Source organism: Protopterus annectens, chromosome 13.part0 (genome assembly GCF_019279795.1).
Source record: "Protopterus annectens isolate FY-2018-M chromosome 13.part0, PAN1.0, whole genome shotgun sequence".
Classification (NCBI taxonomy): Eukaryota; Metazoa; Chordata; order Ceratodontiformes; family Protopteridae; genus Protopterus; species Protopterus annectens.
In genome coordinates, this window is record NC_056747.1 from 542,333,875 (window position 1) to 542,353,178 (window position 19,304).

The window sequence follows — 19,304 nt, forward strand, 5'->3', positions numbered from 1 at the left end:
GACGTCATGGAAGATGAGACATCAACCAACGCAGGACCCAAAACTTTGCTATTCAGGCTGACTGAGGGCAACCTGTCAGCAGATTGCCCAAATTTAATGACTGCAACAGTGAATACATCTACATTTATGGTAAGTGTACACAACTGTACTATTCCTTTACAAATGTCCTTCAGCTTATCCAGCTGTGGTATCCATTGCTTCAGACAAATACTGTTGGTTGTCTTCCAAGCTTCTTCCTTCAGATGAGGAGAGCAAAATAATGGAAAGACTTTGGGAAAAGGTGTGTTTAGCTTTCTGAGCCATAAACTGACAAACTCGCATGCCTAGGTATTCCTTGCATCTTCTTTCTCAGGCCTCTCAAGCTCTTTCAGAGCTTCCAGGTTCTGACAATAAAAATCAGGTTATGTCCCTTTTAGGAGCTTCTTCTCTAGTGGCTAGACACTCAGTCAAATGCAGTTGTGATGCACCAGAAGCATCATCTAGAGCAGTTTCTTCTGGCTGTGTCTTTAGAAGGTATTCTTGTTTGAGGCTTCAACTGCTGCCAGGTGACATCAAAGCAAAACTGATGGATGCTCCTCTGGATAACAGTCCTCTATTTGGTACTGCAGCTGCAGATTTATTAAAGTCCTTACAAGAAAAGGGAAAGGAACTTCAGGACTTGAAATACATTTTTTGTGTCACTTGTCCCTAAATTCCACATAAATTTTCCTTCTAAGACCTTTTTTGTTAGGAGACAGACAAGTCCATCATCGTCTTATTCTTCCAGAACTAAGAAGACTGTTAGACGACCTCCTCAGTCTAAGACTTCCCTTTCAGATCCCACTTCTAAACAGCCTTTTCCAGATAGGCCAGGTAATCTGTGAATACCAACCACTTGCAAATCTTACTCCTCTTTCTCTTCGTCTATCCCTCTCTCTTCCAGCTTGGGCAGGTATAACTCGGGATTCCTGGGTTTCTCTCTGTTATCTAACACAGATATTTCATAACATGAAAAAAAATCTTCCTCCTTTCACGGGCATTCCTCAACCTCCTCCAAACCAGCTGGATTTGTTTCCACAGGTTCTAAAAAAAAAATTACTCAAAGTACAATTCAACATGTTCCTCTGGACCAAAGGGGAAGTGGGTTTTACTCAAGAATGTTACTTGTACCCAGAAAGGAAGGTCATCTGAGTCCAATTATGGACCTTTCCCATTAAAATGCTTTTCTAAAGGTTCCAACTTTTCACATCCTGTCTTTACAGACTTTGTTTCCTTTAATTTTACCTTCATGGCATCTCTAGACATCAAGGATGCCTACCTTCACATACCTATCCATCCTGTTTACAGAAAATGTTTACGTTTCTCTGTGGCTTCCTTGCACTTTCAGTTCTCTGCCTTTCCCTTTGGTCTTTCTACTGCCCCAAGGGTTTTTCACAAAGTGTTTGTCCCCTGTGATTGCTTATTGCAGGAACTGAGGTATTCAGGTATATCCATTACCTGGATGATCTCCTTGTTCTGGCTCCTCTTCCACAACAGTTAATTTAAAGTCTGCAGTTTGCCATCTCTCTCTTGCAAAGGTTGGGTGGGGTTCACAATAAGTGCCAAAAAAATCATTTCTTTCTCCTTCTCAAGATCATATTTTCCTAGGGTGCAGGCTAAGAACAGATCTCATGATGGCTTTTCTTCCACCAGAAAAGATTCCGTCTCTCACTTCCTTCTTCTCCAGTCTGCTGTCTTTTCCATCTCTAACTGCCAGGGAGTTTCTAGGACTGCTGGGGTTTATGGCATCCACAATACCTATGGTGCCCCTGGCAAAACTTCACATGAGGAAATTTCAGTGGTACCTACAATCAGTTTGGATGCAGCATGCTCATCCTCTGGAGTTTGTATTTTCCCTTCTCTCATGCCTGAAATCAAAGCTTCTTTGATGGATTCAGCAGTTTTCTCTGAATCCAGGCCTTTCTCTTCATCAGGCTCAACCAAGTCAAGAGTTGTTCACAGATGCCTCAGACTCAGGTTGGGGGGCAACTGTTGTGTCAAAGAAGGTGTAGGGTCTCTGGTCTCCTTCTCAAGGAAAGGAGCATGTCAATATCAAGGAAATGGCGGCCCTCATTCTACTCTCCAGGCTTTCCAACCTCTGTTTCATCCAGGACCTCTGAAAGTGTTTACGGACAACATCGCAGTCCCCTGGTATGTAAACAAGCCGGGGGACAAAGTCATATCTTCTTTGCAAGTTGGATCTGATATCGTGGAACTTGGCAGTTCAGTACAAGATGACTCTTCAAACAGTTTACATTTCATCCACTCAAAATTTTGTGGCAGACACTCTAACAGGTCCATGATTCAATCCCACAAATGGATGCTTCACAGGAATGTGTTTCTGGACTTGGTCCATCGGTGGTGTACTACTGTAGTGGATATTTTTGCCTCCCCTCTGAACAGACAACTTGTTCTTTTTTTGCCAGAGTCCCAGACTGTCTAGTTTGGAAGCAGGACACCCTATATTTCTCATGGAAGGGGATGTTTCTTTATGCACCCCCCTTTCCTCTCATTCAAAAATTTCTGCTAAAGATTCAGCAGGACAAACCAAAAAATCTTGCTGGAGTGGTGACTCCCTTTTGGCCAAGACAACATTAGTTCCCTCCTCTTCTGCATTTAGCCAGGGGCAGTCATCACAAGTTACCTCGCAGAGTGGACCTTCTCACACAGGACAAGGGATTTCTGCTTCATCCACATCTGTCAACATTACAACTGACTCTGTGGGTGATGAACTTTTAATTCCTTCCAGACACCTTTTTTCTGAGGATGTGCTTAGAGTACTGCAGGAGGCCAGAAAACCCAATACTAGAAGATCTTACTTATCAAAATGGAAGAGATTTTCTAGTTGGTGTCTTTCACGTAATCTGGTTCCACTTTCAGTGGATATCACAGTTCTTTCCTACTTATGTGATTTGCATTCAAGTACTGCCAGTTACTGAGTAGGGTGCTATATTGTTTCAGTCTGATAATTAGGTGTTCTCCAAATTTCTGATGTTTGGCTGACAGCCTACTATGACAACTTGCTGATTCAAAAATGCTGGCAGTCACAGTGACTTAAATGTATATCTGGATGGCACAGTGGTGCAGCAGTTGCATTGTCACCTCACAGCAAGAGGTTCTCCGGTTTGATTCTTGTCTGGGGTGCCTTCTGTGCAGAGTCTGCATGCCCTCCCTGTGTTCATGTGTGTTTCCTCTGTGTGCTCCGGTTTCCTCCATGTTGACATGCATCTGAAGCGTTTCTCCCCGGGCCTCTGCTGAAAACTGGCTTTGTTCCAAGTTTAACTTTTCCAGTAAACAAATGTAAAATAAATAAATAAAATCTACTGTATCGCTTTACAGCAGCAAACATGAAGATGTGTACTGCACAAATCCAAGAGGAGTGGGTGATTTGAGGGCGAGTGAGACACCGCTGTGGTCCAGATATGACAGGCCAAATGCACCAGTGAATAGAATTGGGTACTGTAGTGTATGGCAAAGGGATGTAAATAATGTTAACGTTATAGGGTGTAGTACTTGTGCAATAGTGTGTCACATGTGTGCCATAGTGTGATCGGAGAATTCTTTGCTGCTGTCCAAGAGTGCACTAAGATGACTCTTGTTTAATACACTGCTTGACCTTTCTTCTTTGTCATTGCGTAGCCCAAAGATAGAAAACTTTCATCTTGTTGTCATCCACCATCCCCCAACAGTACATTTGTTGCTGTGAACCAGTATAATGGGGCATGTCAGAAACTGTTTCTGCCAGGTAATTTGTGTAAATTAGATTTATTTGGACAGTAGGTTGTTAGCCAAAGGTCAAAAAACATTTATATCTCTGCTGTTGATAATATGTCCATTTCTGGCTTTATAAACTACAGCATGTTTCTACACAGTCTATCAAATTTTCATCTATCGCATTACCAGTGACTCAGGAATTAGACTACTCTAGTATACCCGTTATAGGCTACAGGTTCAAAAATAAAGCACAGGGAGCTTCTGTACTGTAAAACAACTTTATATTTGGGTTTCAGCTTTCATTAGCACTATCTGTAGTCAAAAACATTCTCCAAGACGAAGTGGAGTCCTTTCTTTTATAATCAAGCTTTGGAACTGTCTATAGTTCAGAAATGTTCACTTATTTTATAAGTACATTTGAAGCTCTCGCAACAGCAGGGGACACACAACCAGTTCAGTATTTGAGTATGACAACAGAGTTCAGACTGTACGCGGTTAACAAGCACCATCCTAATGTCCTGGGGTTTGATTCCCTCACTGTTCACCTCTATACTCATACTATGTGACTATAAACAAATTACCTAAATAGACAAGTGGTCTTGGTCACCCTTTGAAAAGAAGCACTTTTATTACTCTGTTAATAAGAAAAGATAGCTGAGTAAAAATGGTGGAAGCAATTACAAAGCACTGACTGAAGTAAATAACATAAGAAACTTTATATGTAAGTGAAGCGTGCAGCATAATGATAGATAAGGGCCATTTGGTTCATCCAGTTTGCCCAATTCCCATAACACATGATAGAGATCTTATTGCACATCCTGTTTCTTCAACGTGTTGTTTAAACATGATATCAGCCACATTCTATATAGAACTTAAAAGGAGGAACAAATAAAGTATTCTGAAAAGGAAGGAGAAGATACTATGTGCTGCTATCAGCAAAAAAAAAAAAAAAACAAAAAAAAAACAAAGATTTAAAAAGTGTGTGTGTGTGTGTGAACTCTGGCAGTATAAATACTTTGCTATTTGTTTAACATGGTAAGCAACTGCAGTATACCACAAAAAGAAAAGTAGTGCATGAAAACCTGCAACAAACTATGAAGAACTCCATTTTGTTTAATTACATTGCCAACATGCACATTATAATGTTTGGTGCATTGTAATACAGTCAGCATTGATGAAAACTGTTTCTACAGCCCGGGCCATGAACAGGGGAATACACACAATTTTCTTGCAAGGAAGGACGTGTAGTTTTGATGCATACACAGTTTTGGATGTGAGCACTGTGGATAACTCATTTTTCACCTTTTCACAAGCAGATGCACTTTCTTGTTTCTACTTCATCTGTTACAGACTAGGACTATAACCACAGGTAGAAAATACTTCCTTTTTTATAAATTTTGCCATCAGGTTCACTGGCTAGAAGGCAGGCACAGTAGTAATATCCTCATTCCTTTTATTCCTTTGCCAATATTATAGTGAGAACTTAATTTTTTTAAGAAGTTTAATAGGCAGAGAGACAAGGATAAAAATGTTAATTGAAAGACAAATTCTGATAGAGTTTGTACTCAAATCTAGAACAGAAGCTGCTGTTAAAGGGATAATTAGTTGGGCATGTAAAATACTGCATGATGACTATAACATTCAGTTAGAAAAGATTGAGAAGACAGACTGGAAAGGCAGTGTAATGCCCCTGCACTGGCCCAGTAATCAAGGAGCCTCAATCTTCACCACTAGCACCAGTGAGGGGTGTGCACATTGGGAAGGATAACAAGTACACACACAGTAAAGTAGAATTTCCCTTAAGAGCACACAGGGATGACAGTTTGGGGCTGGTTTCTCCCTTTCTCTCCAGATCCCCAATAAGAATCCCCACTGGCACAGATGTGGAGTACAGATCTCAGCCGAGTAGTCAAGCCAAAACCTCCAGTACCCTCTCTGTTCAACCAGTGCTTCGTGTCCCTGCTCAAGTAGCTGACCCAGATAAACTTTGAGATTTGGTTTATATGCAAACACACAGACACTCCTGGGAAGGCTGGCACAGGTTCTCCAGCTATGCCCCTTCATGTCAGGCTGTTCTTCTGTTTTGGCTGTTCCCATTAGGGGTCGTCACAGCGGATCATCTGTTTCCATTTCTTCCTATCCTCTGCATATTGCTCAGTCACACCAACCGCCTACATGTTCTCTCTCACCTCATCCATAAACCTATCTTAGGCCTTCCTCTTACCTGACAGTTCCATCCTTAGCATCCTTTTCCCAATATACTCATCATCCCTCCTCAGCACATGTCCAAACCAATGCAATCTCGTCTCTCTGACTTTGCCTCCAAACCGTCCAACCTGAGCTGACCCTCTAACATACGGATTCCTAATCCTGTCCATCCTTGTCACACCCAGTGCAAATCTTAACATCTTTAACTCTGCCACTTCCAGCTCTGACTCCTGCCTTTTTGTCAATGCCACTGTCTCCAACCCATACAACATAGCTGGTCTCACTACCCTCTTGTAGACCTTCCCTTTCACTCTTACTGGTACCCATCACTCCTAACACTCTTCTCCACTCATTCCACCCTGCCTGTACTCTCTTCTTCACCTCTCTTCCACACTCAACATTACTCTGTACTGTTGATCCCAAGTACTTAAACTCACCCACCTTCACCAACTCTACTCCCTGCATCCTCACCATTCCTCTATCCTCCCTCTCATTCACACACACATATTCTGTCTTAGTCCTGCTGACCTTCATTCCTCTCTTCTCTAGAGCATATCTTCATCTCTCCAGGGTTTCCTCAACCTGATCCCTACTCTCACTACAGATCACAGTGTCATCTGCAAACATCATAGTCCATGGGGCCTCCTGTCTGATCTCGTCTGTCAACCTGTCCATCACCATTGCAAATAAGAAAGGGCTCAGAGCTGATCCTTGATGTAATCCCACCTCCATCTTAAATGGATCTGTCATTCCCACTGCAGACTTCACCACTGTCACACTACCCTCACACATATCCTGTACCACCCTTACATACTTCTCTGCCACTCCTGACTTCCTCATACAATACCACAACTCCTCTCTAGGCACCCTATCATATGCTTTCTCCAAGTCCACAAAGACACAATGCAACTCCTTTTGACCTTCCCTATATTTCTCCATCAACCGTCTCATAGCAAACATTGCATCTGTAGTGCTCTTTCCCGGCATGAAACCATACTGCTGATCGCTAATCATCACCTCCCTTCTTAACCTAGCTTCCACTACTCTTTCCCATCATTTCAAGCTGTGACTGATTAGTTTTATCCCTCTGTAGTTACTGCAACTCTGCACATCACCCTTATTCTTAAAAATGGGTACCAAAACACTTTCTCCACTCCTCAGGCATCCTCTGACTTTCCAAGATTTCATTAAACAATCTGGTTAAGAACTCCACTGCCATTTCTCTTAAGCACCTTCATGCTTCCACTAGTATGTCATCTGGACCAACAGCCTTTCCATTTTTCATCCTCTTCATAGCTGTCCGTACTTCCTCCTTGCTAATCTGTTTCACTTCCTGATTCACTATCCCCACATCATCCAACCTTCTCTCTCTCTCATTCTCTTCATTCATCAGCCCCTCAAAGCACTCTTTCCATCTGCTCAACACACTCTCCTCACTTGTGAGTACGTTTCCCTCACTATCCTTTATCACCCTTACCTGCTGCACATCTTTCCCAGCTCAGTCCCTCTGTCTAGCTAATTGTTACAGGTCCTCTTCTCCCTCTTTAGTGTTCAACCCTTCATACAACTCTCCATATGCCTTATCCTTAGCCACCTCTCTCTTCCCCATACTCCTCATCTCCGTATACTCCTGTCTACTTTCTTCATCTTCCCCTTCCTGCCAGGCTATAAGGTAGTAATCACTGCCACCACCTACTCCTATCAGCTACTATAAGGCCCTTCCCAAAGGGTGACCAGTTTCACTGTGCAATATTACTGTTTTCCAGATAGTGTGACCCAGGGCTAAAGTTATTGGAGTGGCTTGGACAGTACCCAAATGCATGCAATGTAGTCTAAGAGCTTAAATTATCTACACACAAAAAAGTCACAGCTGAAAGGTTTAAAAATATTTAATAAATAATAAAACCATAAGACAATACTGATTACTTCAACACAATGACATTACAGAGTTTAGAAATAACAGGAAAATGCTTTAAAATAATAATGTAGGATAGTCTGACAAATATAGAAAACAGCTAGACTAATCTGGCTATTTCTATCATCTCTAAGAGAAATCACTGTTCTGAATTCTACTTACATACAGAGCAAAGGAAGTGCTGGTGAGTGGATGTTCTTCAGACAAAATCCAAAATGCTGTCTTTTCTCTCTGGGAAGGTTTTAAATTGATAACGCTGTACTCCTGTGTCATTTCAGATTACATCATTCTTAACAGTTCTGATTTAGTTTCCCAGGCTCACAGAAACTCAAAATTTACATTTCTTAGTAAGCTGCACCTGGCCAGGAAGCCACAGCAATAAAAGACATTATACATGTAAAACCTTAGTAAACCATCAAGACAATAGAAAGAATTTCCTGGCCCAGACATCCTGTCTCAGAGCTTGAGATCAAACAGCCATACAGTGCTTGACTTACCAGCTTTCTTCCAACAGAGTGCACTGTGGTTACATTTTTGAAGCTTGGTACAACATATAGTTTAATCATAACATATAGTTCTCTTTATATTTGTAAACCAAGCCTGTAGAGTATATTAATATTTACAAATGACATAGAATTATCTACAAAGTTTTATCTAGCTAGGCTGGCAGCCTTCGCATACCTCCCACCCTCTCCCGGAAAACTCAAGCTAGTTTTTCAAGTGTCCCTTGAAAAATGTTGCTTGGGAGGGTTAGGTCTACCTGAGTATACCTTGCCCCATTCCCTGCCTTGAGAGCCATCTGCACTGGTGTTGTTAACCCCACTGCGGTGATGCACTGACATATATGCTTTCAACCCTAGGTCCATCTTAGCAACTTGGCATTTTGCTGTCTGGCTGGCTCGGTGTAACCATGTTAGGGGATTATGATCTGTAACTACAGTGAATTTCCTTTCATACAGATAAGGCTGAAGTTTCTGCACTGCCCACACTATGGCTAGACATTCCTTTTCTACAGCTGCATAGCATTCCTCCCTGGGTTGGAGTCTATGACTGAGATAAACCACTTGGTGCTCTTCTTCCTCTGAAGAAATCTGGCTAAGTACAGCACCCACCCCATAGTTCAATGCATCCACCTGCACAACAAATTCTTTGCTGTAATCTGGACTGGCTAACGCAGGGTCCTCCCAAAGCTTCTGGAATGCATGCTCACATGCTGTGGTCCACACTACCTTATCTGGCCTGTTTTTCCGTGTCAGGTCTATGAGTGGAGCAGCTATGGTACTATAACTGGAGACTAACTTTCTGTAGTACCCTGCTGTCCCTAAGAATGCCCTCACCTGCTTTTTGGCAACAGGTGCAGGCCATGTCTGAATGGCTTCCATTTTGGTAGGTTCTGGCCTGATCTTACCACTCCCCACTCTATGTCCCAGGTAGGTGATCTCTGCTATACCTGTCTGACATTTGCACGGCTTAATGGTCAACCCTGCCCTCTGTAGTCTGTCCAGCATCTCCCTGACATGTTGACAGTGGTCTTGCCAGGAATGGCTGTAGATAGCAATATTATCTAGGTAAGCAAGGGCAAACCCTCCTGCTCGGATATGATCCACCAGCCTTTGGAAAGTCACTGTGGCATTTTTCATCCCAAAGTGCATCTTTGTGAACTCATACAAGCCAAAAGGAGTCATAAAGGCTGACCTCTCTCTAGCACTGGGAGTCAAGGCCACCTGCCAGTAACCCTTGGTAAGATCAATGGTGGTAAGATACTTAGCCCCACTGAGCTGCTCTAGGGCTTCATCTGTCCTAGGCATGTGGTAAGCATATGACTCTGTGTGACTATTTAATTTCCTGTAGTCCACACAGAACCTGGTGCTGCAATCCTTCTTTGGCACCAGCACCACTGAGGAGGCCCAGGGACTGTTGGACTCTTCATTTACCCCTAGTTCCAACATTTCCTGTATCTCCTCCCTCAGAGTCTGTTTGAATGTCTCAGGCACCTTATAAGGGGCCTGCCTGATAGGCTTTTGGGGTCCTGTATCCACCTGGTGCTGCACCCTGGTTTCCCAGTGAACATGTCCCCAGACTCCTGTAACACTGCTCGGATTTCTCGAACCTGGGTAGGAGATAGCTGCTCGGACATTGCTACCCTTTCCACTGAGGTGTCAATCTGAGCCTCACTGAGGAGATCACTCACCAGATCTCCCTCAGATTCCTCCTGCAGTCCACTGCAAATACTCAGCACAAGGGCCTCCCTATCATGGTAAGGTTTCATCATGTTAACATGGTACAATTTGTGCCCCTGCCTCCTGCCTAGCAGTTCTACCATGTAGGTAACATCACTTACCTTTCTTACCACCTTGTAGGGTCCTTCCCAAGCTGCTTGCAGCTTATTGTGTCTGACAGGAATGGGAACCATTACCTGCTCCCCTATAAAATAATCTCTAGTTTGAGAAATTCCTGTCATACCAAACCTTTTTACTGTTATTGGGCTTCTGCCAGGTTCTCCTGGGCCAAGCCCCTGAGCCTTGTCCTGAGGTTTAGGACACATGCCACAACAGACTCCTTGTGAGATTCGCACTCGCCTTCCCACTCATCACGAATTAAGTCTAGAGGCTCCCTCACCCTATGCCCATACAGCAACTCAAAGGGTGAAAAACCTGTAGATTCCTGGGGGACCTCTCTGTAAGCAAACAACATATGGGGCAAATATTTGTCCCACTCCCTCTAAAACTGGTCTGCAAATGCCCGTAGAATGGACTTGAGTGCAGAGTTTAACCTCTCAACAGGACCATTGGTCTGGGGATGGTAGGGGTGGTCTTCAGGTGCTTTACCCTACTGTACTTCCACAGACAAGACAGCAGGTCTGACATGATGAAATTGGCACCTTTGTCAGTCAGTATTTCTTTTGGGAAACCTACCCTGCTGAAAATCTCTAACAAAGCATTTGCCACCTTTTCTGTCTCAATGGAGGACAGAGCCACTGCCTCAGGGTATCTTATAGCATAATCTACTACCACTAGGATATACTTTTTCCCTGTGGAACTTGGGATACTCTGAGGCCCCACAGTATACATAGTCACCCACTAAAATGGCTCCTCAATCACAGGCAAAGGCTTCAAAGGAGTTCTCACCTTGTCTCCTGCCTTGCCTACCTTTTGGCACTGCTCACAGGTCCTGCAGTACCCTGTTACATCTCTGGAAATTCCAGGCCAATATAAGTTCTGCATAATATGTCTCTTTGCCCGTTTTATGCCCATATGACCTGCAGAGGGAATATCATGGGTTATGGCTAGAAGCACCAGACGTTAGACTCTAGGTACCACCAACTGCTGTATTCTCTCCCCTTCTAGCCCTCCCTCAGGGGTCCACTCTCTATACAGTAACCTTTGTCCCAGTATACAGATTCCCCCTTCCCTTGAGAATCAGGTGCCTCACTAGCTACCTGTCTCAGGCCTTGCAGTGTAGGGTCTGACAGCTGAGCCTGTCTCAACTCTCTCTTTGTAACCCTTCCCAGCTCCCCTTCCACAAGAAGTCTGGCATCCTCTGACAGTGGTGCCTCACTATCAGCCTGAGTACTACTACTCACCTCTGCCCTTGCAGTCATTCTGTCCAAGGGATCATCAGTACCCACAAGCAGCTGTGGCTCACCTTCAGAGTTACTGCTACAGCATAGCTCCCTCCCTGAAGTAACCACCTCACCAGTTCTGGCTGCAAGTGTGCGGTATGTCTGGGTCTCACCCAGGCTACCAGACCCACATGCTTGTCTCCAAGCCTGACTGCATGAGCACATGGTACTGCATTTATCAAAATCATTCCCTATCAGGACATCCGCAGGGATTTCCTCAAACACACCTACTTGCTGGCTTCCTTTTCCACCCTCCCAATCAAAGTGAACCCTAGCCAAAGGTATTTGGAATGGGGTCCCTCCTAAAGCTTTGACTGGAGTAGACTGCCCAGGCAAATAGTGCTTCTCTGTAACAATTGCAGACTTCACAATGGTTATTTCAGAGGTGGTGTCTCTCTTAGCAGTGGCCTCTTTGCCATTCACTATGATAGGATCCTACTGTGGTAGTTTGGCACTCTTGTTGTCTCAAGACAACCTACTGTTGGCATTTTGTCTTTCCCACTTACTGGCTCCCTCACATTTTGTTCCCAACCTTGCCATTGTGGACATCTATATGCCACATGGCCCCACTGGTTGCAGTCAAAACATTTAACCCTAGGTCCTGGATGTGTACCTGGACTAGTGGCTTCCCCTGCTACTGGCAGATTCTGTTGGGGCAGTCCAGGCTGCCCACCATGGGTACCCTTAGACCCATGAACAGCACTGGGTGTCCCCTTCCTGTGCAGGGATGCCCTGTTTACTAGGTATAGGTCTCCCCTTCTTCCCCAACTCATCTGAAGTAGCACATTGTCTATCAGCTAACCAGATCTTCATGTCCTCAGGCAAGTGCTAAGGGCTTGTTCCCTCACCAAAAGGTCTGCCAGCCCTTCAAAAGTGGTGACCTGACATCCACCCACCCACCCACCTATGAAAATAAGTGTTCAGTTAAGCAACATATTCACACACGCTTTCATCTGCCTTGCATCTATGCTCACAAAACTTTTTCCTATAAGTTTCAGGTGTTATCTTAACAAATTCTAACAAACAATTCTTTATAGCATTATAGTTAAAACAGTCAACGTTGGATAATTTGGAAAGTACATTTACCATGGAGCAAGGGGGTCAGGAACTGTACCCAGAGCCTTTGGTCAGCATCATACTGTTTACATACCCTCTCAAACATGTGAATGAAACTATTAAAATTATCTCTCTCTCTGTAAACTGTGGAAGAAATTTACTGACTTTTTGTGCTTCTGGCATCTGGTTACTCCCTTCCCCATTACCTCCATGACTCTGGCGAAGAGTCAGCATCTCCTTTTCATGCTGCCTCTGCCTCTCCTTCTATGCAGCTTCCATTTCCAAATGCCTGGCCTCCAACTCAAGTCTCTTTAGCTCCAGTTGGATTTTTAAGTCCTCTGCCGAAAGGTTGAGCTGTCCATTCTCTGAGTGTTGTACATCTCCACGGCCAGTCTGATCATTCTCCTGATTGCTGTTTTCTGATGCAGCTGTGGCCAAAGCTGTAATCATGTCTGCCTTAGTCAGGCTTCCATGCACCAGTCCTTTAGCCTGGCACATCTCAGCCAACTGGCTCCTTGTCAGCTAGCCATACTCATCTGCTGACATGCTTACCTGCTCTCCCTGACTAACTAAGCTAACAAAAGAAATAAAACAATTGTGATCTGAACTCTGAATATTCACTGCATGGCTGATTTAGCATACAAACACCTTCAGTGATCACTGTGTACAAGCTACAGGAATTCAATGATCACACCACTACAAGCCAATTAGTATGTGATGTGGCTAACTCACCACTGCCAAACAGTTAATATGTGATGCCCGTGCACTGCCCCAGTAATCAAGGAACCTCAATCCTCACCATTAGCACCAGTGAGAGGCATGCACATTGGGAAGGATAACAAGTACACACACAGTAAAGTACAATTTCCCTTAAGAGCACACAGAGATCACAGTCAGTCTGGGGCTGGTTTCTCCCTTTCTCTCCAGATGCCCAATAAGAATCCCCACTGGCACAGCTATAGGGTTCAGATCTCAGCCGAGTAGTCAAGCCAAAACCTCCAGTACCCTCCTTGTCCAACCAGTGTTTCATGTCCCTGCCCAAGTAGCTGAGACACACACACACTTTGCGATTTGCTTTATATGTAAACACACAGCCACTCCTGGGGAAGGCTGGCACAGGTTCTCCAGCTAGGGTCTATATCAGAACATTGAAGTTTTAAGACTTCGAATGTTCTAATATCGACCCATTCTGAGCGAACGCTAAAAATAGCTAAGCTGCAGAACACCGAATTTTTTCCTAGGGAAAGAATTTGGTTGGCCGGTTCTATGGCTTTGCTATTTTCATCGCTGTGGTGGAAATTTACAGGTCGGGTTCAGGTAAGTGTGCGATTGTGTGGTTGTTAGGATTAGGGTGCTGGTTAGGTGAGTTATGGGTAGGGCACGGGTTAGGTGAATTAGGGTTGGGGTGGGTTAAGTGAGTTAGGGTTAGGGAGCGGGTTAGGTGAATGTGAAATAGTGACGGACCTTAGGGTTAGGGTTTGGGTTAAGGTAAGTGGATAGATAGTAGTGTCTGTATAGTTTAGTGTAGGGTTAATTGTAGGATTATAAGTGTATGTGTGTGTATTGATGTTTTTAGGTGTGCTTGTGTTGTGTGTATGTGTTTCGGAATAGCGAATTATTTCCCAAGGAAAAAATTTGCTGTTCTGAATGTTCGATACTATGTGGTTTCGATATTTTAGGTTCGATGAAATAGTGTTCGCTATTTTCATCTTTCAATAATGTGATATATACGCTCTAGCTATGCCCCCTCCTGCCAGGCTATAAGGTAGTAATCACTGCCACCAACTACTCTTATCCGCTACTATAAGGCCATTCCCAAAGGGTGACCAGTTTCACTGTGCAGTATTACTGTTATCCAAGTAATAAGTGTGACCCAGGGCTAAAGCTATTGAAGTGGCTTGGACAGTATCACTAAATACATGCAATGTATTCTTAAAAGTTTAAATTATCTCCACACAAAACAGCCACAGTTGAAAGGTTTAAAAATATTTAATAATAAATAAATAAAACCACAAGACAATACTGATTATTTCAACACAATGACATTACAGAGTTCAGAAATCACAGGAAAATGCTTTAAAATAATACTGTAGGATTGTCTAACATAAATATAGAAAAGAGCTAGACTAATCTGGCTATTTCTATCATCTCTTTAAGAGAAATCACTGTTCTCAATTCTACTTACATACAGAGCAAAGCAAGTGCTGGTGAGTGGATGTTCTTCAGACAAAATCCAAAATGTTGTCTTTTCTCTCTGGGAAGGTCTTAAATTGACAACACAGTACTGTTATGTCATTTCAGATTACATTATTCTTAACAGTTCTGACTTAGTTTCTAAGGCTCACAGAAACTCAAAATTTACATTTTTAGTAAGCTGCACCTGGTCAGGAAGCTACAGCAATAAAAGACATTATACATGTACAACCTTAGTAATTATCTCTTAAATCAAGACAGTTGAAAGAATTTCCTGGCCCAGACATCTGTGTCCAAACTTGAGATCAAACCGTCATAAAATGCTTGACTTATCAGATTTCTTCCAGCAGCGTGCACTGTGGTTACATTTTTGAAACTCAGTACAACCAATAGTTTAATCATAACATATAGTTTTCTTTACATTTGTAAACCAAGCCTGTGGATTACATTAATATTTACAAATGACATAGACTTATCTATAAAATTCTGTCTAGCTAGGCTGGCAACCTTCACAGGCAGTTTACAAAGTAACAGTGAGAAGATATCTGTATGGCTCCTAACTATGCAACAAAGTCCAGAGGGTCTGAGACTTTTCCTTGGAAATGTTTGCATAGATATTTTTATACCCCAAGCAGGCTTCAGAGAATTTTTCCACATATAGCAAATGCTGATGATGTGATAGGAAAGTGTGAGATGATTCAGATTATATTTTATGGGAATGAAGTGGATTGGGGAGTTTCTGTAACTGCTCCAAGCTTGCTATCATCTGAAAATTTGGTAAGCCAGATGCTGTTGAGATTGCCCATGACTTCTGATAAATAGATGCCAAAGAGAAGCAGACCCAGCACAGAGCCCTAGGGTTCTCCACTGGTGACTGGCCTCTCTGTAGAGGTGGTCTCTCCAGTCCTTACCTCCTGGTCCTATCTCTGAGCCAGCTGGCTGTTCAGCAGGTTACATATGGGTTTATGCTTAATTCCATGAGTTTGTTTACAATATATGAGTGGATTAATTTATCAAATGCCTTAGCTAAGTTAGGATAGGCAGTATGCACCGTTTTACCTCCATCCATTGCCTTGGTAACCCTCTCAAAGTCCACAAGGTTCATTAGGCATGATCTGCCTTTTTCAAAGCCAAACTATATTGGTTCCAGTGTCTGAAGGTTTCCTATGTCATTGTTAATCATTTCCATGATAATTCTTTCCATGGTCTTGCATACAAAACTAGTCAGACTAAAGTGTGTGTAGTTCCTGGGATCTTGTTTGAAATTTTGACAGGATATCACATAATAACACATAGTTTGCCTTAGAGTAGTCCCTAACTGTGACTAGGTTTACAGAATTGATTTTTATTTCAAAGAAGACTGCGTTGTGGTCTGACCATACCAGATAGGACATGGCATGGGGGGGCAGCATTCTCCCATGTTTGCAAGTACCAGATCCAGTATGTTGGTACCTCTAGTAGGCATATGCAGTACCTGGTCCATGGTGTTTGTGCTTTCAAAATGTAGGAATCTCTGCACTTGTAGGTCTGGAGTCATGTAGGATTTCCAGTTTATAGAGGGATAATTAAAGTTCCCCATGAGTATGGAGTCTGGTTGAATGGTGGGCGTCTCCATTAGGACTAAGTATGAACTATGGGTTTCATGGGACATAGAGAGTGACCTGTAGCTTGCTAGGATATGGTATGGGACTTTGCTCGTGGTAATCTGGATGTGAAGGAATTCCAGCTCGTCATCCTCTTAACAATCCTTGAGGTATGCTTGTTATTGGTGTAGATCGGGCACCTCCACCTTTAGTTCCTGTCTGTGCAATTGCTGGTCTGAATGTGTGGAAGGTACTGAAGCTTTGCACTGCCAGACTATTCTCTACAGCTTTAAACCATGTCTAAGTAACTGTACAGTTGTATGCATTTTCCAGAGTGAGGAGAGCTTTGAGGGAGTGGAGCTTCATGTTAGACTCCTTTAAGTTTCCATGGGTAGATTTTGCAATGTTGGAAGTTTTGTCAGATTGGCATTGCCTAAAAAGACTCTATGGGGAAGGACAATGTTTTGACCAATATTTGAAAGCCTACAGGGGACAGGTGTAGATCATCTTTGGCTAAGCAATATGGTAATAAACAATATGCTGACAAATTTTGAATCTCCGAAGAGTGACACCAGATGCTGAGCCAGTTATGAAAGTCAATCATATTCTATTAATATTGTGCCATCATCCTAGGTGAAGGTAGAATGCAGCTCAATGCTAGAAGCATACCAGCCTTTGACACACAGTTCAAGAGCTCGATAATTTCTCTCTTTATATAGTCTAGGACAGCACATCTCCAGTCATTTTCACCTACATGGACTATGACTGAATCATGCTGGTACCTGTGGTGAAATGACATGACTGTGTGTGTAACTTGGTGGATCCTGGCCATAACAGGCAACTGACTGTTATTTTTTCTTTGTTCAGCCTGGTAACTGGAGTATCAGTATGTCGTACAATGGAGTCCCCTTTGACTTGAATCCTGGATAACTGAGGCTTCACTGGGTGTGACTGTGTGTGCAGTGTTAGGTGTTGTTAGTGTTGTGTTTTTGAGTTTGCTGAGGGTAAATTTTGCAGGTGGACTGTCTGCAAGGTCTCTGAGATTTGGGAAGACTGTATTTAAGTGCCTCAGTAAAAGTAGGTCTGCGTGTGGGGTGCATAATATTTGTGGTGGGTATAATTTGTGTGTGTTTGTGACAACCAGATTATTTTGAGTACTTGTAAATGTGAGTTTTGCCTCCAGAGACATTGTATATTGCGTATATACATCTCCCACATAATCTGTTCATTTCTTTGAGAATTAAATAGTTGTCAGTGAACATTAGACTGTTGTTCCATTGTCCCAAGATACCATATCCACCAAACTGGCTGCAGAGAAACTGGAAAAGTGTATATCCATGATGGCCAGGTCTTTTACTAGGTGAGCTACAAGAGTACAGTGAATGTGGAGTTAATAGTAGGGTGATTAAGGGTGCTTTTGAGACTAGCGTCTAAACTAGGCTGTGTAATACAAAATTCCAGGGGCAGTGCTCCTCAAAGCCAAACTAGCTGCTGTATCCTACCCAGTGCACAAAGTAGTTGCCCTATACTCACTGAGTTGCTGGTGCAGTTTCAGAGGTGGTTTTATAGGAAAAATGTGGTTTATAGATATCTGAATCTCTAAAGGGAATTACTAATCTACATTGCACAATGAGCAGTGGAGCACAAACGTGCCAAATTTATACAGGCACTTAAAACTGGCTTCTAAGCCCTCTGGCCAATAAAATGACTACACTTACAAGCTTTCTTTTGTTTCCCAACTCAGATAGACCAGGATACCACCTACTTCCATAAGAAAATCCCAGTCCTCTTAAAGCACAAAAAAAACAAACAAAAAAAATTGTTCCTTAATCTTCTCCTTCAGCATTTGGCCTTCCCAAAAAAAAAAGACGTGCCTGCTGTTCTTCCCCCTCATTCCTCTCGCCTCTGACAACTTTGCATAATTCCTGATGTTAACCCTGGAAGTGTTTGCCAACTTCTAAGATGTTTTACAAGATTTTGCAGAACGCTGCTGATGGAAGTTTGGCCTGGGTTTTATACGCTCTTCTTAGTGTAGTCGATAGCAATTAGTAGTAGTTGAAACACTGCCTTGCATTTGTTACAAGAGCTTACTTAAATTAGAAGTGTAATGCAAAATCAGTATTTCATGTGATAGTGCATCTCTGTGAGTGGGTGTTATTTGTCATTGGATTTTTTTAATACAGATGTGTGCTTCCAAGATGGAGATAGTCCCTTCATGTCATCTTTAATCTTGGGATAGAAGTGGATGGGGAATAGGATCTGCTTTTTTTATGATCTCTATCCAGAGTTTCTCAGTCATTGATGGGACATTATGTACCTACTGGTCAAAAAATATACTGCTGCTACTTGCTTGAGAACCAGGTCTTCTACATATACTGCACTGAAGGCAGCAGTACTGTCTCAAAGATCTACTGTTTCAGAATGTATGTCATGCCATATCAGAGAAAGCTGTGTTTCTGTAGGGGACATCTCTAGCTGTCAGAGGGGGATGTGAAGTAGGGGTATGTTGGTTTATATTTACCCACCACCTTATTAAGGTAAATCTTTAGTCAGTAATAGATGACACTGCACAAAAAGCCAACTTTCATCATAGTTTCAGCTGTTTCCACTTAAGGCATCATGCTTCTTGCATCTCAGAAGGTATCCTAATTTCACATGGCACAGATGTGTACAGTATCCCTACATGAGGTGGACAGAAACAGTTGGAAGGTGTTTATTTTCACATATTACTTCTGCATGGTGTTGTATAAGTTTTGTTGATTAATACTAACTGCCTTTTTGTACTTGACCCTTCCAGGACAGCAATCTCCCTTGGACCCAGCGTGTGAAGTTTGCCAGAGATATTGCTGCAGGAATGGTTAGTGACCTTTGGTTACATAATATTTTAACTGTGAATAGATAAAAATGTGGAGTCTCTGGGTTTAGCTTATATAATTTGGATTTGTGTGTGTGTGCGTGCATCTTGCACCATTTATGCTCTTTTAATGTATGTAAC

At 42.7% G+C, this 19,304-nt stretch overlaps 1 protein-coding gene across 2 annotated transcripts in view; it reads left to right on the plus strand.

Moving 5' to 3' along the window:
• LIMK1 (LIM domain kinase 1) overlaps positions 1-19,304 on the plus strand; it is a 1,196,288-nt gene that overhangs the window by 1,075,384 nt on the left and 101,600 nt on the right. For both annotated transcript variants that reach the window (XM_044054185.1, XM_044054186.1), the window contains one exon: positions 19,107-19,166. In XM_044054185.1, coding sequence (XP_043910120.1) covers positions 19,107-19,166 — 60 coding nt within the window. The remainder of the gene's footprint in view (positions 1-19,106; positions 19,167-19,304) is intronic.